The following is a 21,851-nucleotide window of genomic DNA, read 5'->3' as shown; positions in this document are numbered from 1 at the left end:
CAGCAAGTTCTGACTGCCTTCTGATATTGGTTCCAATATTAGCTCAGTTTTCAAATATTTTTAGTGCTATTCATATCAGGGCCCTTATATGCACCACCCAGTGGCCAGTCTGGGACCTGAGTGTGTTCCACTCTGTACTTAGTTCTCAAAGCCTGTGGTATGCTGTTTAGGTCCTGAGCCACATGTGTACAAAACTAGAGATGATCTCAGGATTGCTCTCTTGATCTCTCTACTCTTTGTGACTTTCCCATCATTTTCCGGATTCCCTGGGTCTCCCTTCCTGGTCCTCTAGCCAGAAAGCTTGGGCTTTATTTTCCCTGCTCTGCCGCAGACTTTCAGTAATTCTATCTGCATACAGGGCAATGCAGCAGGAGGACACAGAGAGGAAGAAAAGTGCTCTTGCAGTCATGCTCTTCTGATCACAGGAAGGGTTCCCTCCCTCAGAGTCTTAGGCGCCTGCCTGGACACTGCTGCCATCACTGTGCTTCTGTAACAATATTGCTTGGAGGCTGGGGTAGGAGAGAAGAAAAAAATAAGAAAAAACAGGAGACTGCTCAACTCTCTGACCCTCAGGAATTCCTTTTGCAGCTCCCCAGTCCAGAAAAAGAGGGCTTCTTTTAGAGCTCTTTCAGTTCACACTTGGTATGTGATTCTGAGTTTTGGAGTGCTGGTGAGTACATGCCATGTGATACTGGAGGGAAAAAATGGTAAACTCTCCCTGGTTTGGTGGAGCTTTGAATGTTAGTCTCCATCCCCAGTTCAATGCTAGTCTCCAATTCACCTGCTCCCTTTTACAGTTCAGAGTTCTCAGAGCTCCATGCTTTAAATCTGTCCATGATTTATGGTTGCACTGAGTGATGTGGTAGAAGAGACAGGAGGGAGAGTGCTGATTCCATCTTTCCCAGAACTGGTACCCTGTTTTAAGAGGTTTTCAATCGATCTTTAGATGCGTAAGCTAATCTCTGAATTTTCCATGTGTTTCAGTCAGATTCTCTGCTGCTATTTGGTGGTGAAATATGTGAATCTCTCAGAAGGCACTGAATCAGGAAGCATTTAACCTGTTCCAGTGGTTTTACAAACTGGTCTTTCCAAAAGTGACAACTTCCAGAGCTACCTCATGAGAAATGGTGCATACAGGTCTGGTCTTTCCATATATCATTTGGTAGAAATCTGACAGCTCAAGGTATACCACACAATTATGGTATGAGAATGATGTTGGTTTACTTCATGCAGCCCATTAGCCCCATCTTACAAAAGTCAGGATTAGTGTTTCACCCACAGACTTGGGATACTTCTTTTCATGAGTTACGGTCAAGGCAAGTTCACAACTCTGCTCATGTTTTGGTCATTTCTACAATTATACATACTCTTCCTGGCTGCTGGAAAAAAAACACTATTGAACTTGTAAATCCTCATTGACAATGCTTTACATTGTTTGTAGATTTCACTGGGAGTAATCGATTGGAATACTTTTCCCAAAAAAGTGAACTGAGGAAAAAGGAAGTGGAGATGGGAGAGAAATAAAAAAAAGAAAGAGTGTGGAAGCTATGGGAGAGGTGAATGGGAAGATGAAGGAGGGGGAAGGAAGGAGATGGGGAAGGCAAGAGGGAAGTAGGGGAAAGATAAAGGGGACAAAAGAATAGTAGAAGGAATGAAATGTGTAAGAAAAGTGTCTGGCGTTTTATAAAGCACTGCCCAGCTTGAACCCAGGCAAAGGGAGTGTTAGGAGGTTGACCAGGAGGATGGGGGCAATGGGGACAGCTGATCTGGCTGAAGGAGAAAAGGAGTGACGCTGGACTCAGCGGGGCAGACAGGCCAAGACATGGAAGCTGGAGTAGGCCACACCAAAGAACACATCCTTGGAGCTGGATAGAGACCAAAGAGATCAGGGGGACAATGGGCTGGGAGTAATCAGCACAATGCCTCTTTCTCCCCCATAGAAGGAAAAATTATTGCTTAAAAAATATGAAATATTGCTACTGGGAGTAAGAAACAAACCAGAAAGTGGGAAAAGCATTTTCTTTTAGGCATCCAATAGAATATGAATAAAACATGAGTAGCTTCAGGGGGAAATGGCTAATTAAGACGATTAGGTTCTCTGCCTTCAGGAAGGCCTGGATAAAACCATTTTAGATAACAAAGGACCCAGGAACACACAAGTCCTTAATTGTATTTGGCTGGCTGGCTGTGCTTCCTGCCATAGGTTCAAGGAAGACAGGCCATAACAAACCAGATGGAGCCTGTTTCAGGCATCGTCTTGCTCTTCCCTGAAAACAGAGACAGCGTAGGAAGCAAGCATATTAATTTCTAACACTTTAACACCAGTATTAACCATATGCAATGGTGAAGGCATGTGATTTAACTTTCAGTTCATTCTTTAAAAAATCTTAAAATCCGTCTTACCTGAATTTGTTTCTTTCCTCCCGTTCTATTCTCTGCAACCTTTCTTCTCTCTCCTGTCGCCGCCTCTCTCTCTCTGCCGCCAAGGACTCTTGGTGCTGCCTAAAGGATGACGTGAGAAGACCACTCAGTGATGACCTAAAGATACAATGAGTTAATGTTTGATTGGCTTGTCCAGTGATTAAAAGTACTAATGCAGGAATCAGTCCGTCCTTGGTTAGAACTGAGGGTCTGCTAGTACCTAGGTAATACATGGGGAAAATTACTGAGTGTCTCAGGTCTTCTGTTTCAAGATCTTCATCTGTAAATGGAGGTAAATAACCTGCTTCATGTGCTCAGAGGACAGAAAAGGGATAATGCATATAAAATAACAAGCAACATGCTTGGCATACAAGCAGTCATCAATAATGAGTGCTATTATTATCGACAAGTATTCCAGGAATATACTTAAAATATATATACATATTCTCTCTCTCCATACACACACACACACACACACACACACACACACACACACACACACATTTTAAAACTGGTCTATGATAAGACTTTGATGAGCTGGAATCAACATTCAATCTAAAACTGTTTTCTATTTTACACGTACTAAAAATATTTTGCCATACACCAGTTTCTCAATATACCTCCCAAAATAGTTCTGTCATCTTAAAACAAGATGCTGGGGTGACAGATAAGGAGAAAGAGACAGCAATGGTCTGAAATCTGAATGCAATTAAGGAAATTTCATTCCATGTCAAGAAGCATCCATGAACATGCAGCTTATTCAGAGGACGGCACTTGACTCTGGTAATACCACACAAATATCTGGACTGTTCACTGAAGATACTGTGACGGGGAAGGTCAGCAGTGTGACGGCCTCAGTGAAGAATCACAGGAAATGTTAAGTCAGGAGAATGGGTAGGAGAAGGCAAAATTAGATAAATTCATGGAAAATAAAGAAGAGGGTTAGCTGGGAAGAAGAGTCTGTTGGACCCCTGGGGAATAATAAACATAATCTGTTACAGACAATTGGCCCTTCATTTATTGAGGGGAAAAAAAAAAACTTCTAAACTAAGACACAAATATTTCTAATATATAGCTTGGGTAATAGCCTACTTGAATTTGATGAAAATATACCTGCCTGGTGGGGAACACAAGGTCCCCCCAGGAGAAAGATGTGACTCTTGCATCACACACATTCTGCCATAAGTCACACAGCTGCTCTCCCTAGAGAAGGTGAGTCACCTCTGGATATCAATCAGAGGTGGGAGGAGAAGTAGAGGGAAGAAACCACCATCCCCAGTAGCTACAGGGAGGGAGTAACCAAATCCTATGTAAGCAGCTTTTGGCAGGAAAGAGCTCTCTGCAGGAGAGAGCTCCTTTTGCCTTGTCACTTTAGCAAAGCTATATTGTAACTAACCTTAAACCAGGCGCCCCCATGCCCTACTCATCTCCGGCCCAAGCATACGTTTTAAACCTTTTTTTTTTTTTTTTTTTTTTTTTCGTTTTAAACCTTTTGATCACACAATACCTTGCTTAACCTGTTGGTTCTTTCCTTAGATCAAAGAAGTAAAAATGAAGAATAAGTAATTAACAGATGACTAAATCTTTTCCCCAGCTTCCCTGTCAGGAATCCTATGAACAAACTGTGAGAACAAGATAGCATCTAAAGAAAGATTACAAGGAGTTGACAAGCCTGCATGCAATGGGATATGGCAATGAAGCTGACCCCCATCTCAATGATTAATTGAGATTACTCCCCCTTTTTCCCTTTAAAAATGTTCATGGCTGAACAAAATCTTCAGAGTTGGTTTTGGGACATGAGTCCACCTTCTCCCCAGGATGCCGGTTTTCTGATTAAAGCAACCTTTCTGTTTCTACCGGCACTTGAATCTTTTCTTTTTAATTTTAATTTAATTTTACTTTTTAAAATTAATTTTTATTGGAGTATAGTTGCTTTACAATGCTGTGTTAGTTTCTGCTGTACAGCAAAGTGAGTCAGCTATACGTATACATATATCCCTCTTTTTTGGATTTCCTTCCCATTTAGGTCACCACAGAGCAATTAGTAGAGTTCCCTGTGCTACACAGCAAGTTCTCATTAATTATCTATTTTATACATAGTAATGTACATATGTCAATCCCAATCTCCCAATTCATCCCACCTCCCCCTTCCCCCTCCCCCCACCCAGTATCCATACATCTGTTCTCTACATTTGTGTCTCTGTTTCTGCTTTGCAAATAAGTTCATCTGTATCGTTTTTCTAGATTCTACACGTAAGCGATATTATACGATATTTGTTTTTCTCTTTCTGACTTACTTCACTCTATATGACAGGCTCTAGGTCCATCCACATTTCTGCAAATTGCACAATTTCATTCCTTTTTATGGCTGAGTACTATTGCATTGTATATATGTACCACATCTTCTTTATCCACTCTTCTATTGATGGACATTTAGGTTGTTTCCATGTCCTGGCTATTGTAAAGAGTGCTGCAATGAACATTGGGGTACATGTATATTTTTGAATTATGGTTTTCTCCAGGTATATGCCCAGGAGTGGGATTGTTGGGTCACATGGTAGTTCTATTTTTAGGTTTTTAAGGAACCTCCATACTGTTCTCCATAGTGGCTGTATCAATTTACATTCCCACCAACAGTGGAAGAGGGTTCCCTTTTCTCCACACCCTCTCCAGCATTTATTGTTTATAGATTTTTTGATGATGGCCATTCTGACTGGTGTGAGGTGATACCTCATCGTAGTTGTGATTTGCATTTCTCTAATGATTAGTGACGTTGAGCATCTTTTCATGTGTTTGTTGGCCATCTGTATCTTTTCTTTGGAGAAATGTCTATTTAGGTCTTCCACGCATTTTTTTGATTGGGTTGTTTGTTTTTTTGATATTGAGCTGCATGAGCTGTTTGTATATTTTGGCAATTAATCCCTTGTCATGTTGCTTCATTTGCAAATATTTTCTCCCATTCTGAGGGTTGTCTTTTCATCTTGTTTATGGTTTCCTTTGCTAAAGCACTTGAATCTTGAGTATTGACTTTTGAGCAGAACGCAGCCAGACCTAAGTTCAGTAACACCTATATTCTGGGCTCACTAGGCAGCTACTATAGCACCTTGGACCCGTAGGCATAGATAGAATTTTATTTATCTTTCATATAAACAAAGTCCAGACTAGCTTGTGTAACTTCTATCTTATTTAAGATACTGTTACCTATTTATTTTTCTGTTCTATACAGCCAAATCTAATCCACAGTCAAAGTGGAGGGGTTTCCTGTGCCCCTCACGCAGTGATTGAGAGAAATTGTTATGAATGTAACAGACTTGTTTAACTTGATTAATAAGTTTAACCTAGCAGATGACCATATATAACCTGGTGCCCCAAATTAAAGAAAATGCAGTCTTCTCAAATACACAGGAACTATTCAAAAACTGACGGTCAATCCTGTGACAAAGTTCAAGCTTGTGAATGAATACCAAGAATTGGTTTTCATGTGGGCTACCTTGCTAACCACAATGCAATTGAGTTAAAAATAAATAACAAGAAGATACATCTGAAAAATCCATATAATTGGAAAAATTTAAAACCTTTCTAATTAACTCAGGTCAAAGAAGAAAATTAGAAAACATTCAAAGAGTATTATAATGAAAAGACTATATATCAAAATTTTTAGGATGTTTCTAAAGCATAATGAGTGGTCAACTCAACAATTTGAAAAGCAAGAATGTAATAAATTCATTATTCTTAGGAATAGAAGAGAGCTTTCTAAACCTGACAATGGGTATTCAGTAAAAAGAAATTTTTTTTAACTATGGTAAGCACCATTCTTAATGCTGAAACATTAAGAGCAGTTTAACATTAGAAGTGATACAAGGATACCCCCAGAATTGCCTGTATTTGACGTTATTCTTAGCCAGTACACTAAGATAAGTAAAGCAAATAAAAGCATAAGGAAGGGAAAGAAATACAATGTCATTATTTGCAGATAATATCATCCTTTTAGAGAATCCAAAAATACCCCTACAAGTTATTAGAATTAATAAGAGTCTAGCAAGGTTTCTCAATATAAAATGTACAAATAGCAATTGTATTTTCATATAACAGCAACAATTTACCAAGTTAACCACAAGTTAACTATGAATTACTTAATTATATGAAAGACATTTATAAAACTTTATTAAAAGACCCAAATAAATGATAACTATATCACATTCACATATAGAAAGATTCAATACAGTCGAGATGCCAATGCCAATTCTTTTTCAATTTATACAATTCTAATACAATTCCAAATCAATTTTATTCAACATTCCAAAAGGATTTTCCATGGAACGTTACAAGGTGGCTCCAAAATTTTTATGGAGGAACTGAGATCCAGGAATAACCAAGACAATTTTGAATAAGAACAAAGTGGATCACTGGTCCCACTGTATATCAAGCCCATTCTAAAACCACAATGATCAAATGTGAATGTGGTCTTGGTGCAAGAACAGAAACATGGAATGACACAGGCTCATACACATACGGAATCTTGATTCATGATAGATGTGTCATTACTTATCAGCAGGAAGGAAATGAACTATTTAACAAATGGTGTTGAGACAACTATTAGCTATATAAGACAAAATACAGTTAGCCCTTCCTCATACCAGACACAAAAATAAATTCTAGGAAGTTTAAGTGAAAATGTAAAAAGTAAAACTTTACAACTTCTAGATATTAGGATAGGAAAGAATTTTTTTAGACAAGAAACCCAAAAGGGCAATCAAAAAGGGAAAATTTAATACATATGCATATGTTAAAATTTAAAATTTGTACACATGGAAAGACTAAGGATAAAGAAAAGCCACAGCCTGGGAGAAGCTAACTGTAACACATATAAACCATAAAGTATTAGTAAACTCAATACAAAGAGAACCCCTCTAAATCAGTATGAAAAAGACAAACTACCCAGTGGAAAAATGGGAAATGGAAAAATGAGCAAAAGATAATGAGCAAAAGCATTTCGCTGAAGAAGAAAACTAAATCGCCAATAAATATATGAATGCTACTCATCTTCACTAGAAATCAGGGAAAGGAAATGTAAGCTAAACCCATAGTGAGATATTGTTTCACACCTCTCAGGTTGAAGACCAACAAATATTAGTGCCTGATGACACTAAGCATTGCCACAGTACAAGACAAGAAGAACTCCTATATATTGCTTCTGGGAGTCTAAGTTGATAAAATCATTTTGGAGAAACTTAATACATTTGAAGATGTGCATATCCTGCAACCCAGCAATTCCACTTCCAGGTTTATACTAGAGAGTAACCTTTGCATGTGTAAAGATGACAGACATGTACAAGAATACAATATATTACACCGTTTTGTACTGCTAATGATTAATAATTAGAAACAGCATAAATATCTACAAATGGAATACTCTATACTTGAGAAAATGAATGAAATAGAGTGATACGGACTAACTTGGATGATTCTCAAAAGCACAATATATTGATAGTGACAAGTAGTTTGAAGAACATGAACAACATGCTATCATTTTTATGAAGTTTAAATACATGCAGAGCAAAACCACACACTATTTAGGGATACATGATATTTAGAAAAATATAAAAACATATATGGAAATGGTAAACACCAAATTCAGGGTAGTGGTCATCTCCAGGGAAGAAGAAAAGAGATGAAGTCTTCCATTTTATATATAATGTTCTTTATTGCTCTATAATTTCTGTAATTATCTATAATTTTCTGTAAGCCTGGAATACATTTTTAAAATTCATTCCACTTCTCTTTAATAATCAAAAGTCCTTGGGTAGACAAATAGCTCATAGTTAATATAAAATATCTTTGAAGCCCCAAGCTAGCTGAACATTAAAAGTTATGTCCAATTACAAAATTTAAAAACAAAAAACAAAACAAAAAATAAGGTACCCTACAGAGGACAATTATTTTAGGTGAATCTGATTCTAGCTCAGCTCCCAGCCTGCCCTGTGTGGTGGTCTTCGTAAGAATCAGCAGCTTCAGCTCTTGAGTTCTCTTTTCAGAGGGAGGGGAGAGAAGCTCTTGGGTGAGGAGCAAAATAAGGACCTTGCCATTTCCCCTTACGCTTCTGACTTTAATTTGTTCTTCTAAATATATCAGCTTGTTGCAAGAAAACTTCATGCATGGTAACTTAATAATGGGTCATTAGTGGCTATACTAATGAGGTTACAGTGAAGCTTCTCTATATCATTCATTAATATCGTTTCCTTGTTTCAAATGAGAATATTGGAGCTTGTTTAAAATTAGAATAGTATTAGAACTTGAGAAAGTAAAAAGTGTTCAATCTTGTCTAGTGGATGCTGTCATTCCTTCCTGGGTGCCTCTAAGGAAGGGGAATGCAGATGATCCCTTGTCCACTGAGACGCTGCAAAGGCAGACCTCGTGTTGGCTCTGAGGCCAGTGTATACCAGTGAACACACAGGCAGGCAGCGTTAACAACACGTGGAGGCTCTTTCCTTTCAGAACTGAGATGTGAGCTGCTAATGCAAAGCAATGAAGACTGGTTCCTCTTTTCCTAAAATGCAGCCAATGCCTTCTACAATTCAAGATCCATTCTCTTGGGTGCCCTAACACAGATTCCTGTAGCAGGAAAGGGCAATTAAAGGGCCTCATGAACATATAAGCTATTTTGGTCATACTGGGAACAAAGAGTTATACATATAATATTAATAAATTAAATTTCCCTAGATCTCCCTCTACCTAGATAAGCCAAACATGTAAGAGTATAAACCCTGGCCCTATAAATCCTGTTTCTGGAAATAAGCTTACCTATAATACCAATGCTGGAATGCATTCAAACCATACAAAGGGAATATCCCAAATCATTGCTAAAAAAAAAAAAAAAAAAAAAAAAAAAAAAACCCAAACACGAAAATTCAAGCTAGTATGGTGAATTTTTCTCTTTATAAAGGCATCTTTAACAGATTTTTATCTTTCATATTCAATCTTTCAGGAAAATGCCTGTAGTGATTGGAAGTTGCTGCATTGTTTAATCTTGGCCAGTCTGGGGACAAGCTAGGGTGTAAAGGAATAAGCACAAGGCTTTGGATTGAGAAAACCTGAGTATGGCCAGTCATTTTACCTCTCTGAGCCTCACCTTACATGTTTGTAAAATGGAGATAATAATACTCCCAACTCATGAAGTACTATTAGGTTTACATGAGAGTGTACCCATGAGTTTGCTTAGAACAGCGTCTGGGCCACAGTAGACACTGAACAGACATCACTTTATGTTGGGAGTCTAAACTCTACAGATGCAGGGGAGTTCCAGCCTGAGGTTCCCAGCCTCAGGGGCCAGAGTGGGCTGTGAGTTTGATCTGAACCTTCCCATCATGGCTACAAGCTGGGTCCATCATTAGGACTGCATGCCACCCGGAATGCACCTGGAAAGTTGAAGTCATCTAAGTTACACCCAAGGCAGCTGCAACCAAATGAAGCCACATAAGAATGCAGGTGGCCAGAGGCCAGAGAGATTTTGCAAGGGAGTGGATGATATACTCTGAGTGAGAGGAATTGCAGTATTTAACCTTGGCCGTAAAAGCCTCCAGGAACTGCCCCAGAAATCCCATCTGGTTCAAGCCTCCCTTGCTGGGACGTCTGGAACAGGAACTCGATTGCACTGAAATATGGTTGATAATAATAGTTAACATTTATGGAGACAATACAGTGTGCCAATTATTTTACACAAAATGGCTCTTTTAATCCCTACAACTTCTTGTACTAAGTTCTATTATTATCTCCTTTATAGATGAGGAAATTGAGGCACAGCGAAGTTAAATTTAGGATGTATCAGAGCTGAGCTTTTAAACAGGCCTATCAGGCCAGAGCCCCCATATTGACCTATATTCCTTCTGTCCCCACACCACGGGTACTTAGCAAAGTACCATTCCTGCAGTACTTGCCACAGTACATGTCTCAGCTTAAATATTTATTTTTTTTCATTTCTTTCCTAAAAATGACCACTACCCTAAATTTGGCCATCATCATTTCCATATATGTTATTATATTTCCTCTTGCAGTCTAAGTTTCTGGGCCAGATCCTATTTTCTCATTCATCTCTGCATCCTGGCACTTAGAAGAGCTGCATGACTAGTCACCTGATGAATCAATTAGATACTGAATAATGAGGATGTATCAAGTCAGAGTAATCTGTATATGTTAGTCTATATGTGTCTACATCCCCAGCCCATTCTCTGAGGGAAGACACATGATGAAGACCTGCTGAGATAATGTTTTTGCATAGGACCCTGTGCCCCTGGCAACAGCTAAGTGAACACAGAGTGGGTTCCTGCCCCAAAGGTAGCTCATCCAAAGGCAAGCCGTCTAGCGGTGTGTGAGGCTTCTGGTGTAGAAGGCCGAGCTAATCATAGTCGTGTGTCCAGGACTTTGAACTGGAAAGCGGGGAGAGAATATGTAGTTGGGAGAAGCAGAAGCCAAAGGGTCAGGGGGCATCAGTTAAAGTTGTAAGAAGTAAACTATTAGACTAAACATAGCTCTGGTCCTGCCTAAAGCTAAAAACATGAGGCCCGCAAGGATCAAACTTTTATTTTATTTTATTTATTTATTTTTTTGGGGGGGCCACACTGTATGGCATGTGGGATCCTAGTTCCCCGACCAGGGATCGAACCTGCACCCCTTGCATTGGAAGCATGGATTCTTAACCACTGGACCACCAGGGAAGTCCAAGGATCAAACTTTCTGAATGAATCACATCATAGAACAAAGCTCAAGAATATTTATAGGAATCCAAAAAAAAGATAATTTACAAGGCGTGGCATCCATTAAGAAATGACCAGGCAGGCAAACAAGGAAGAAAATACAACCCATAAAGAAGAAATAAAATCTATCAATTGAAAACAATCCAGAAATGACATAGATGATAGAACTAGGTGGCTAGAACATTAAAAGTTATTATGACTATAGTCCATAGATTCAAGAAGTTAAAGAAACTATGAACATGTTAAGACATGAAAGGTATAAAAAAGAGCCCAGTTCAGATGATCTGAATAGACATTTTTCCAAAGAAGGCATAAAGATGGCCAAGAGGCACATGAAAAGATGCTCAATGTCACTAATCATCAGTGAGATATCACCTCACACCTGTCAGAATGGTTATTATCAAAAGGACAAGAAATAACAAGTGTTGGCAAGGATGTGGAGAAAAGGGAACCCTTGTTCACTGTTGGTAGGAATATAAATTGGTGCAGCCATTATGGAAAACAGTATGGAGGTTCCTCAAAAAATTAAAAACAGAACTACCATATGACCCAAAAATTCCACTTCTCGGTATTTGTCCAAAGAAAACAAAAACACTAATTTGAAAAGATATATGAATCCCTATATTAATTGCATCATTATTTACAATAGTCAAGATGTGGAAACCTAAATGTCCACTGATGGATGAATGGATAAAGAAGATGTGGTATATATACACAATGGAATATTATTCAGGCATAAAAAAGAATAAAATCTTGACATTTGTGATAACACAGAAGGACCTTGTGAAATAAGTCAGACAAAGAAAGACAAATATCACATAATTTCATTCATATGTGGAATCTTAAAAAAAACAAATGAACAAACAAAACAAACTCATAGATACAGAAAACATATTGGTGGTTGTCAGAGAAGGGGGTGTCAGGAGTTAGACAAAATAGGTGAAAGGTATTAAGAGGTACAAACTTCTAGATATAAAATAAATAAGTCACAGGAATGTAACTATAGTCAATAATGCTGTACTTCATATTTGAAAGTTGTTAAGAGAGTAAATCTTAAAAGTTCTCATCACAAGAGAAAACAATTGTAACTTTGTATGTTGACAGATCATAACTAGACTTATGGTATGATCCTTCTGCAATGTACACAAATGTTGAATCATTATGTTGTACACCTGAAACTAATATAATGTTGTATGTCAATTACACTTCAATTTAAAAAAAGAATTCAGTGGTAAAGGTGACTGACGCTTGAGAAAAAAAAATTGTGAACCTGAAGGCATAGAAATGGAAACTATTCAAAATGAAACATATTGCGAAAAAAGACTGGAAAAAATCAATAGAGCACCCATAAACTTTGGTAAAACTTCAAGTTGCTCAATATATATGCAATTGAAGTCATCAAAAGAAAGGAGAGGTGAAAAGTACCCCCAAAATTTGAAGAAATAAGCACTGAAAATTTTCCCATTTTGATAAAAACTATAACCCATAGACCCAAGAATCTTAACAAGCCTCAAGCACAAGAAACATGAAGAAAACTATATGGAGGTATATCAAAATCAAAATTTTAAAACCAATGATAAAGAGAGAATCTCTTTATCCACCAGAGGAAAAAAGACACATTGCATGCAGAGGTACAAAAAAAATTACAGAATGTTTACTGTCAGAAACAATGTAAAATAGAAGAAAGTAGAGCAACATCTTTAAACCACTAAAAGAAAAAAACCCTGTCAATCTATAATCTCTACCCAGCAAAAATATCTTTCAAAAATGAAGGTGAGGGACTTCCCTGGTGGCGCAGTGGATAAGACTCTGTGCTCCCAATGCAGGGGACCCAGGTTCAATCCCTGGTCAGGTAACTAGATCCCACATGCATGCCACAACTAAAAGTTTGCATGCCACAACTAAGGAGCCCTCCTGCCGCAACTAAGACCCAGTGCAGCCAAATAAATAAATAAATAAATAATTTTTTTAAAAAATGAAGGTGAAATAAAGACCTTTTCAGACATATAAAAATGGAAAGAATTCACCATCAGTATACCTGCACTACAAGAAGTGTTAAAGAAAATCCTTCAAGCAGAAGATAAATGATACCACATAGCCATCTGGATCTACACAAAGAAATTAAAAGCAATAGAAAAGATAAGATAGGTAAATACAAAGCATATTTATTATTATTTAAATACCTTTAAAAGATAATAGATTGATTAAAGCAAGCATAATAACAATATATCAATCACAAATTGATAATCACATTACATATAAATGCTCAAACACCCCCAATTAAAAGGCAGAGATGGTCAGATTCAATAAAAAAGCAAGACTCAACAATATGCTGTCTACAAAAACAAAACAAAACCCACTTTAAATATACAACTAATTCCACCCAATTTAAATATAAAACATATAAAATGTTCTACCCAATAATATCAGGATACATATTCTTTTCAAATGCACACAGAACATTTGCCACAATAGACCATATTCTGGGCTATAAATTAAAGCTCCATAAATTTAAAAGGATTCAAGCCATACAAAATATGTTCTCTGTCCCCAGTTTTATTAAATTAGAAATCCATAACAGAAAGATCTGGAAAATCCACAAATATTTATAAGCTAAATAAATACTTTGAAATAACCCATGGATAAAGGAGAAATCAAAAGGGAAATTAAAAAGCATTTTGAACTAAGTGAAAATAAGAACACAACATGTTAAAAATTTGTGGGATGCAGCTAAAGCAACATGTAGAGGAAAATTTATAACACTAAATGCCTATATTAGAAAAGGCAATAAGTCTCAAATCAATGGCATCATCTTCCAACTTAGAAAAATAAGAGCAAATTTAACCCAAAGTAAGCAGAAAAAAAGGATATATAGAGAGTAGAAATCAATGAAACATAAAACAAAAATATTAGACAATTAAGTGAAACCAAAAACTGATTCTTTAAAATCAATAAAATTGATAAACCTCTAGCCAGACTGATCAGGAAAAAAAGAGAGAAGACAAAAATTATGAACTTTAGGATTGAAAGAGATATTAAAAGAATAATAAGGGAATATTTTGAACAATTTTACGCCAATAAATTTGACAACTTAGATGAAATGGAAAAATTCCTTGAAAGACAAAAACTCCTAACAGTCACTCAGGAAGAAATAGATGACCTGATGTGGATTGATATCAGATAAACATCTATTAAAGATACTGAATTTGTAGTTTAAAACTTTCCTATGAAGAAAACCCTACTCCCAGAGAGTTTCCCTGGTGAATTCTAAGAAATATTTAAGGAATAAATAACACTAATGCTATGCAAACTCTTCTAGAAAGTTGAAGAGGAAGGAAAGATATTTCATCTCATTTTATGAGGCCCACGTTATTCTGGTATGCAACCATTTTGGAAGATAGCTTAACAATTACTTACAAAGCTAAACATGCACCTACCATATGACTGAGCCATTTCATTTCTAGGTAGTTATCCAAAAGAAATGAAAGCAGATTTCCATACAAAGACTTGTACACAACTATTCATAGCCAAAACTGGAAGCAACCCAAATCTCCATCCACAGGTAAACAGATAAATTGTAGTATATTCATACAACTGAGTACTACCCAGTAATAAAAAGGCATTTACTATTGAAACATGCAACAAAATAGAGGAGTCTCAAAACAATTACACTAATTGAAAGAAGTCAACCCCTCTCTAAGAGTACTTATTGCACGATTACATTTACATGAAATTCTTATAAATGCAAACCAACCGATAATGACAGAAGGCAGACCCATGGTTGCTTGGGGATAGGGAGGGGCAACCATAATCACAAAAGGACATGAAGAAAATGCTTAAGAGTAATGAACTTGTGCATTATCTCAATTGTGGTAATAGTTTCACTGGCAAAACATATGTCAAAACTTATGTGCAGTTTTTTGTATGTCAATTATACTGCAAAAGCTGTTTAAAAATAAATGCTCCTTTGGTAAGTTTGAGTTAAGTAAAATCTTATTTGTGAAAGGAGCACATCTTCAACATTTCTTATTTAAAAAAATTATAATCTCTGGTTAAATATTAACAAAACCCAAACTAAGTTCACAAATTGATATTTGAAAGTATCACTTAATTCACAAGTAGGTAATTTAATATGAAGACTTAGAGGTCAATAATAATAATAAAATGGTAATTCAATGATGCAGAATGGTTGTCTGCAACTGAGGCTGTCTTTACAACCTGGCTATGAAACTGGGGTGACCCAATCCAATGATCACAGGACAAGAGGTAACTCTGGGTTGTGCCCAGTTATAAAAGGCATTTTGCTTGCCTTGAAACAAGAAAATGGCAGAATCTTTTTCACACCTTCAGGGTCACATTCCAGCTTTCAGGATGAAATGAGCAAGCCCCAGAGGCAGCCTTAAGAAACAGGCAACTTTTCTTCATCGTCACTGCTACAATCCTGGAGACAGCTGTCATCAAAGATGGGGATGTGGATTTAAAGGTTCCTCTGCTCTCCTTCTCCAGCCTGTCACACACCACTTTGGTGCAGGTCTGAGCTTCCCGGCCACAGGAGGCAACAGCAGGGCTCCCGCAGCTGCAGTAGAGACTGGTCTCACGGGCTATCTCATGGACTGTGCTGGCTCGTGCATAAAGCATGAAGCCATCCTCCAGGCCTGGCTGGCATCATGCTTCAGCCTGTCTAGCTGCCCCTTCTGCAGGCCCTGAGCCCAAGCATACAGCAGTTCTTGCCGGTTCCCTCTTACTTCCCACCCTACTGTCCAAGACCAAGTGAGTCCTCCAGCCAGGAGGTCAGTCCTCTCCTGTCACAGGTCCACCTCGATTAGGCTTTATAATTAACCCATTCTCCTGGCAGCTTCCAAAAGCACTGATTGCCACCAGCCCCTCCTATGTCCTGCAGTTTCCGGGCCTTGTTGGCTTGAACTGAAGCCCATCTTTCCAGTCGTCCCCCTTCCTCTCCACTCCAGGCCAACTTACCCATCCCCTGCATGCCCGCCTCTCCTCTGAACACCAAATGTCTTCCAAACACAATCTCCCAACTCTTCCAGATCTTCAGGATCATGACTTGAAGAAAGATGTGGAATCACTCTATTTTCTTATCTCCCTCTTTACCTCCCTTCCCCACCCCCACCCTCCCACCAGGCAAACCTAGGGACAAAGTGCAATTTGCCTTATATTGGTGACTCAGTTTCCCAGACCTCTTACTGGAGGTGTCAGTCATGAGGATGGAGGACCGGTGCTAGGCTCCCCACATTGATGGCCTCTCTTTCTCCAGTTCTTCTATGACGGTTCATTTTCTTCACAATACTATTTGCTGATGCTTTGCTTACCTTCTGTTTCTGCCAGTAGAGTGCAAGCTCGATGAAGTCAGGGACAGGGTCTGATTCAATCAATGTTGGATTCCCAGGTCAGCACTCATGGCACACTGTGAGCACCTGATAAATACTCAGTGAATGAAATGGATGAGTATGTAATGTGTGCGTGTGCGTGCGTGTGTGCGTGCGTGTGTGCGTGCATGCACGTTCACAGCACCTAACAGTCAGGTTTCCAGTTGTCACTGGCTACCATGGTTTTGCACTAGCATTGTACAAAGACTAGAGAGTGAAAAAGGGTAGGAAGGGGTGGGTGTTTCTATCTCTTATCTATCTAGATATCTATCTATATATGCGTGTGTACACACACACTTTCCAAAATCAACCCAGAAAACAGTCTCTTCCACTATAATAGTAAAGCTTACTCACTTGTGGCCTGGCTTTGTGGGAAGGAGCAGGGAAATGGGACCAGGGACCCAGTAACATTTTCTGGAGGAGAAATCTTCCCCATCCTTCCTACCCATTTTCTCTCTGTGATCTTCTTACAATGCCAGTGCAAAACCACTGTAGCCAACGACAACTGGAAACCTGGCCGTCGGGGGCTGTCCCACTGGGAGAGGTGCACAAGCAGGGATGATGGCGCAGGGCTCAGTTTATAGCGCGGAACAACTGTAAGTGTCTCCAGCTCTGTGGTGTAGCTGTTCTATCTGCACTATTTTGATGAGTGATATTTGCACTTCCTTGTTACAGAGCTCACCTACCTCTCTTACACACACACAATGTTCTCACTTCCAAACAGAATTACAATATATACCTCTTAAGGTTGCTATAGATACCCTTTAAGTAAACAAGGGTGAGAGAATTGTCTAATTGAAAAAAATCTATTCCTGGGAATTCCCTGGCAGTCCAGTGGTTAGGGCCTGGAGCTTTCACTGCCAGGGGCCCAGGTTTGATCCCTGATCGGGAAACTAAGATCTTGCGAGCTGCACAGCGCGGCCAAAAAAATAAAATTAAAAGTTAAAAAATCTATTCTAACCCCATGTTCCAAAGGAAGGAAACAGGATTAGAAGAGATTAAAACTGCTCATATATTTGTTCGCCTGGTTATTTGACAAAGAGGTAGGGGGCAGGGCAGTGAGGAATAGGGAATCTCATGCTGGAGAGATGTAGAGACGAGACGCCCAATAGCGAAGCAGCCAAAAGGCTGACAAAAAGGAACATGGCAGAATTTCATTCTTTTTATGCCATGTTCCTTTTTGTCAGCCTTTTGGCTGCTTCGCCGTAAAAAGAATGAAATTCTGCCATTTGCAACAACATGGATGGACCTAGAAGTTATTATGCTTTGTGAAACAAGTCAGACAGAGAAAGACAAATACTGTATTACATCACTGATGTGTGGAGTCCAGAAAATAAAACAAATGAATGTTTATAACAAAACAGAAACAGACTCACAGATACAGAGAACAAACTACTGGTTACTAGTGGGGAGAAGGAAGGAGGGAGGGGCAAAATAGGGGTATAGGATTAGGAGATACAAACTATGTATAAAATAAATAAGCAACAAGGATATATTGTATAGCACGGGGAAATATAGCCATTATTTTGTAATAATTTTAAATGGAGTATAACCTATAAAAATATTGAATCACTATGTTTTATGCCTGAAACTAATATAACATTGTAAGTCAACTGTACTTCAATAAAAAAACTTGTTTCTTGGGGCTTCCCCGGTGGCGCAGTGGTTGGGAGTCTGCCTGCCGATGCGGGGGACGCGGGTTCGGGCCCTGGTCTGGGAGGATCCCACGTGCCGCGGAGCGACTGGGCCCGTGAGCCACAATTACTGAGCCTGCGTGTCTGGAGCCTGTGCTCCGCAACGGGAGAGGCCGCGATGGTGAGAGGCCCGCGCACCGCGATGGGGAGTGGCCCCCGCTTGCCACAACTAGAGAAAGCCCTCGCACAGAGGCGAAGACCCAACACAGCCATAAAAAAAAAAAAAAACTTGTTTCTTAATTTATTAAAAAAAATAAGCCTGTTACATGCTAACATATAAAATAAATATACTTTCCAAAACAAAAAAAAACAAAAAAAAGGAACATGGGACGAGCAGAAAGTGCTTCCCTGCAAAAGCAAACACTTTTATCTCTACAATTTACATGCATGTGGATTCTCCAGTCCTGCTTGTCTTAAGGATTCCTGAATCTTTTAAAAATTGGCCAGTCCAGAAATGTGAACCATCTTTATCCCATGGCTTTGTGGAACCCAGGTTCACTACCTCAGACCACTGTACATTTGTGACCCCTATTTTAGAAACAGAAGGATAAACACATAACGATTCAAAGGGCTGAGAGCTGAAATTGAGGTATATGAACCCATAAGAATGTCACAATTCATTCTGCCTGAGGAAGTCAGAGGAGTTTTACAGACAGATGTCACCTACTTGGATCTTGGAGGATAAGAAGGAATTGACTGAATGAAGAGAGGAGGAGGCTGGTCAGAGGACAGAGCAAATATGAAGGAAGGGGCCTCAGGGGAGCCTGGTAGCACTTCTGTGTGGTTGCAGTACAGTGAGGATGGGGACGCTGATGGCTGATGAAGCTGCAAGGTGCATGCAGGACCCAAACGCGAGAGATCCTAGAGATGATGTTAATCAGGTTAGGTTCACAGACAGGTAGTGGGAGGCACTCAAGGTTTCTAAGCAGGAAATGTCAGATCCGTATTTCAGAAAGGATGGAAGACATACATCACTGCACTACATAGTCCAGGCATGACACAGATCTCGGACTAAATCTACGGTAGCAGGAACGGTGAGAAGAAGTCGGATCTAAAACCCACGTGGGCTACCGCAGAGCCCAGGTCCCCTAATGCCCACAGTCACTGTATGAAGCTGCCATCAGGGAGCCAGACCCTACTGTAAACTCACTCCGTCAGTGGACCAGTGCGTCTCCTCTTGTAGCACTTTGGATGTAACACAATGGATTAATCAGGACCACATTGTGCCTTCCAGGAACTCATTGTTTGTAACAAGATTGCTATCAGGAACTAGCAGCAGGCGAGTAGGAAATTTACTTGGTGCGCTGCACCAGGAGCACACAGCTACACAGCTTCTTGGTTTGAACCGTAGGGAATCTGTCCCTGTTGGTATCTTTTTCCTTCTGTTGGCCGTTGTGGGCTCTATGCCGTTAACTGTGATCACAAAGAAAGGCAATGCCTTTTATCCCATTTTACATGCTAATCAGGATTTTCTCTGATATTTTTTTAAAATTAATTAATTAATTAATTAATTAATTTATGGCTGTGTTGGGTCTTCGTTTCTGTGCGAGGGCTTTCTCTAGTTGCGGCAAGTGGGGGCCACTCTTCATCGCGGTGCGCGGGCCTCTCATTATCGCGGCCTCTCTTGTTGAGGGGCACAGGCTCCAGATGCGCAGGCTCAGTAATTAATTGTGGCTCACGGGCTCAGTTGCTCCTGGGATCCTCCTGGACCAGGGCTCGAACCCGTGTCCCCTGCATCGTCAGGCAGACTCTCAACCACCGCGCCACCCTGATATTTTTTAAAATCTACTTTGAGCAATTTAAATTAAAATTAAATTAGTTATCCATTTTAGACATATTAGTGTATATATGTCAATCCCAATCTAATAAGAACCTGCTGTATAAAAAAATAAATAAAATAAAATTCAAAAATTCAAAAAAATAAATTAAAAATAAAAATTTAACTAGAGCCCATTGGACAATGAAGCTCTCAACTCTACTGACACAATGTTTGAAAAAGTACTGTGTAGGTCAAGAGATGGAACACAGCCAGTAAGTGCTTGGGATCCAGAAAAATACATGGATCATATATTTGGAAAAAGCAGTGATTTGAAAACCAGACAAGTAGAACCTCAAGGCATACGTAGATACTAGCAAAGGCCAGAAATAATAAAAGCCAAAGCAGACTAGAACAGAAAGACACAAGCACCCAGACACCCATATAGAGCAGTCCACGTGGAGGAGGAAATCAGGATGAGGGAGACACAGGTAGCAGCAAATTATACTCGGGGCAATGGTCACTGGGCCTGCAAGTAGCTAAGAACTACAAGAGTGAAAGTAACTGAAAGTAGGCAGGAAATGCATGGAAACGGAGACCTTCATTCAGAGGGAGGAGTCACCATATTAGTGGTAGGGACAGGTGTCCTAGGGGGTCGCAGGAAGTGAGGGGGGCTTGAGCTCAGTACAGCAGGCTCCCACTCTCCTCGTCCTAGCTGCTTGGTCCCAGCTTCCCCAGATGTTCCCGTTCTCTTTATTCCAGCACAGTCAACCACCATACAAAACCCCACAACAGCATATGACAAAAATAACGGACTATTTCAAGGTAGCATATGATATAGTCATATTCCAAAAACTGGGAGGAAGGGGGACTCCTGATGGCCTCAAACAGTTGATCCATCCGAGAAGGTGGGCACCAGAGGAGATGGGAAATGCTCCTATGGGAACAGCTTGCACAGACACGTAAACGAGCCCATATTCCTGTTGGTATATGACAAATCGATAGGGAAATGATGGATTGTTCACTAAATGGTACTCAAACAAGTGAAAAAATGTAACTTGGATCTCTGCCTCATACCATATGCCAAAATAACTTCCAGATAGATAAAATATTTCCATGTGAAAACTGTAGCTATAGAAATAATAGAAGAAACCATGAGAGAAAAGGCTGTCCTCATGAGGAACACTAAACCCAGAAGATAGAAAAGATGAATAAACTTGACTCCAAAATTTAAACCGTTCTGCGTGGTAAAAACACCATAAATGTTGTAAAAAGACCAACGACTAAGGAAAATAATTGCTTCACCTATTGCAGTTTATAAAGAACCTGTATACCTCAATAAGAAAAAGAACACAGTGATCATGAACCAAAAATTCACAGAAAAGGAAAGGTGCCTGGACATATGAAATCATGCTCAATCACATTCATAATAAGAAATGCAAATTTAAATGTTAATGACACACAACTCTTCACTACTGGGGGAAAATGGTTGAATAGTTGAATGACACCTCTTTGGCAGAGGTGTGGGAAAACAAGCTCTCTCACACACCTGTGGTTGAGAACCAAAACTGGTACAATCTTCACGAAGAGCAAACTTGGCAAAAAGCAATCAAAATTTTAGAAATACAAAAACTTGACTTAATAAATCTATTTCTGGGCTTTTATCCTAGAGATGATCACCCATGTGCAAAATGACACATGGACAAAAAGACACATGGATAAAAAGACACATGGACAAAAATTACACTGCAGTATCATTTGTAATAGCAAAAGATTAGGGCCCATCATTACAGGACTAGGTATATGAAGAAGCACCCAGAGAACAAAGTATTAAAAAGAATGC

The 21,851-nt window shown here is 39.2% G+C and overlaps 1 protein-coding gene across 11 annotated transcripts in view; it reads right to left on the bottom strand.

Moving 5' to 3' along the window:
• The window catches only part of FHOD3 (formin homology 2 domain containing 3), a 505,109-nt gene that overhangs the window by 111,478 nt on the left and 371,780 nt on the right, over positions 1-21,851 (bottom strand). For 10 of the 11 annotated variants that reach the window (XM_059895637.1, XM_059895638.1, XM_059895640.1 and 7 more), the window contains one exon: positions 2,404-2,538. In XM_059895637.1, the coding sequence (XP_059751620.1) occupies positions 2,404-2,538 (135 nt within the window). The remainder of the gene's footprint in view (positions 1-2,403; positions 2,539-21,851) is intronic. The other variant, XM_059895639.1, reaches the window with a different exon arrangement.

This window comes from Balaenoptera ricei, chromosome 14 (genome assembly GCF_028023285.1).
Source record: "Balaenoptera ricei isolate mBalRic1 chromosome 14, mBalRic1.hap2, whole genome shotgun sequence".
Classification (NCBI taxonomy): domain Eukaryota; kingdom Metazoa; phylum Chordata; class Mammalia; order Artiodactyla; family Balaenopteridae; genus Balaenoptera; species Balaenoptera ricei.
This window is presented reverse-complemented; position numbering and strand designations above follow the sequence as displayed.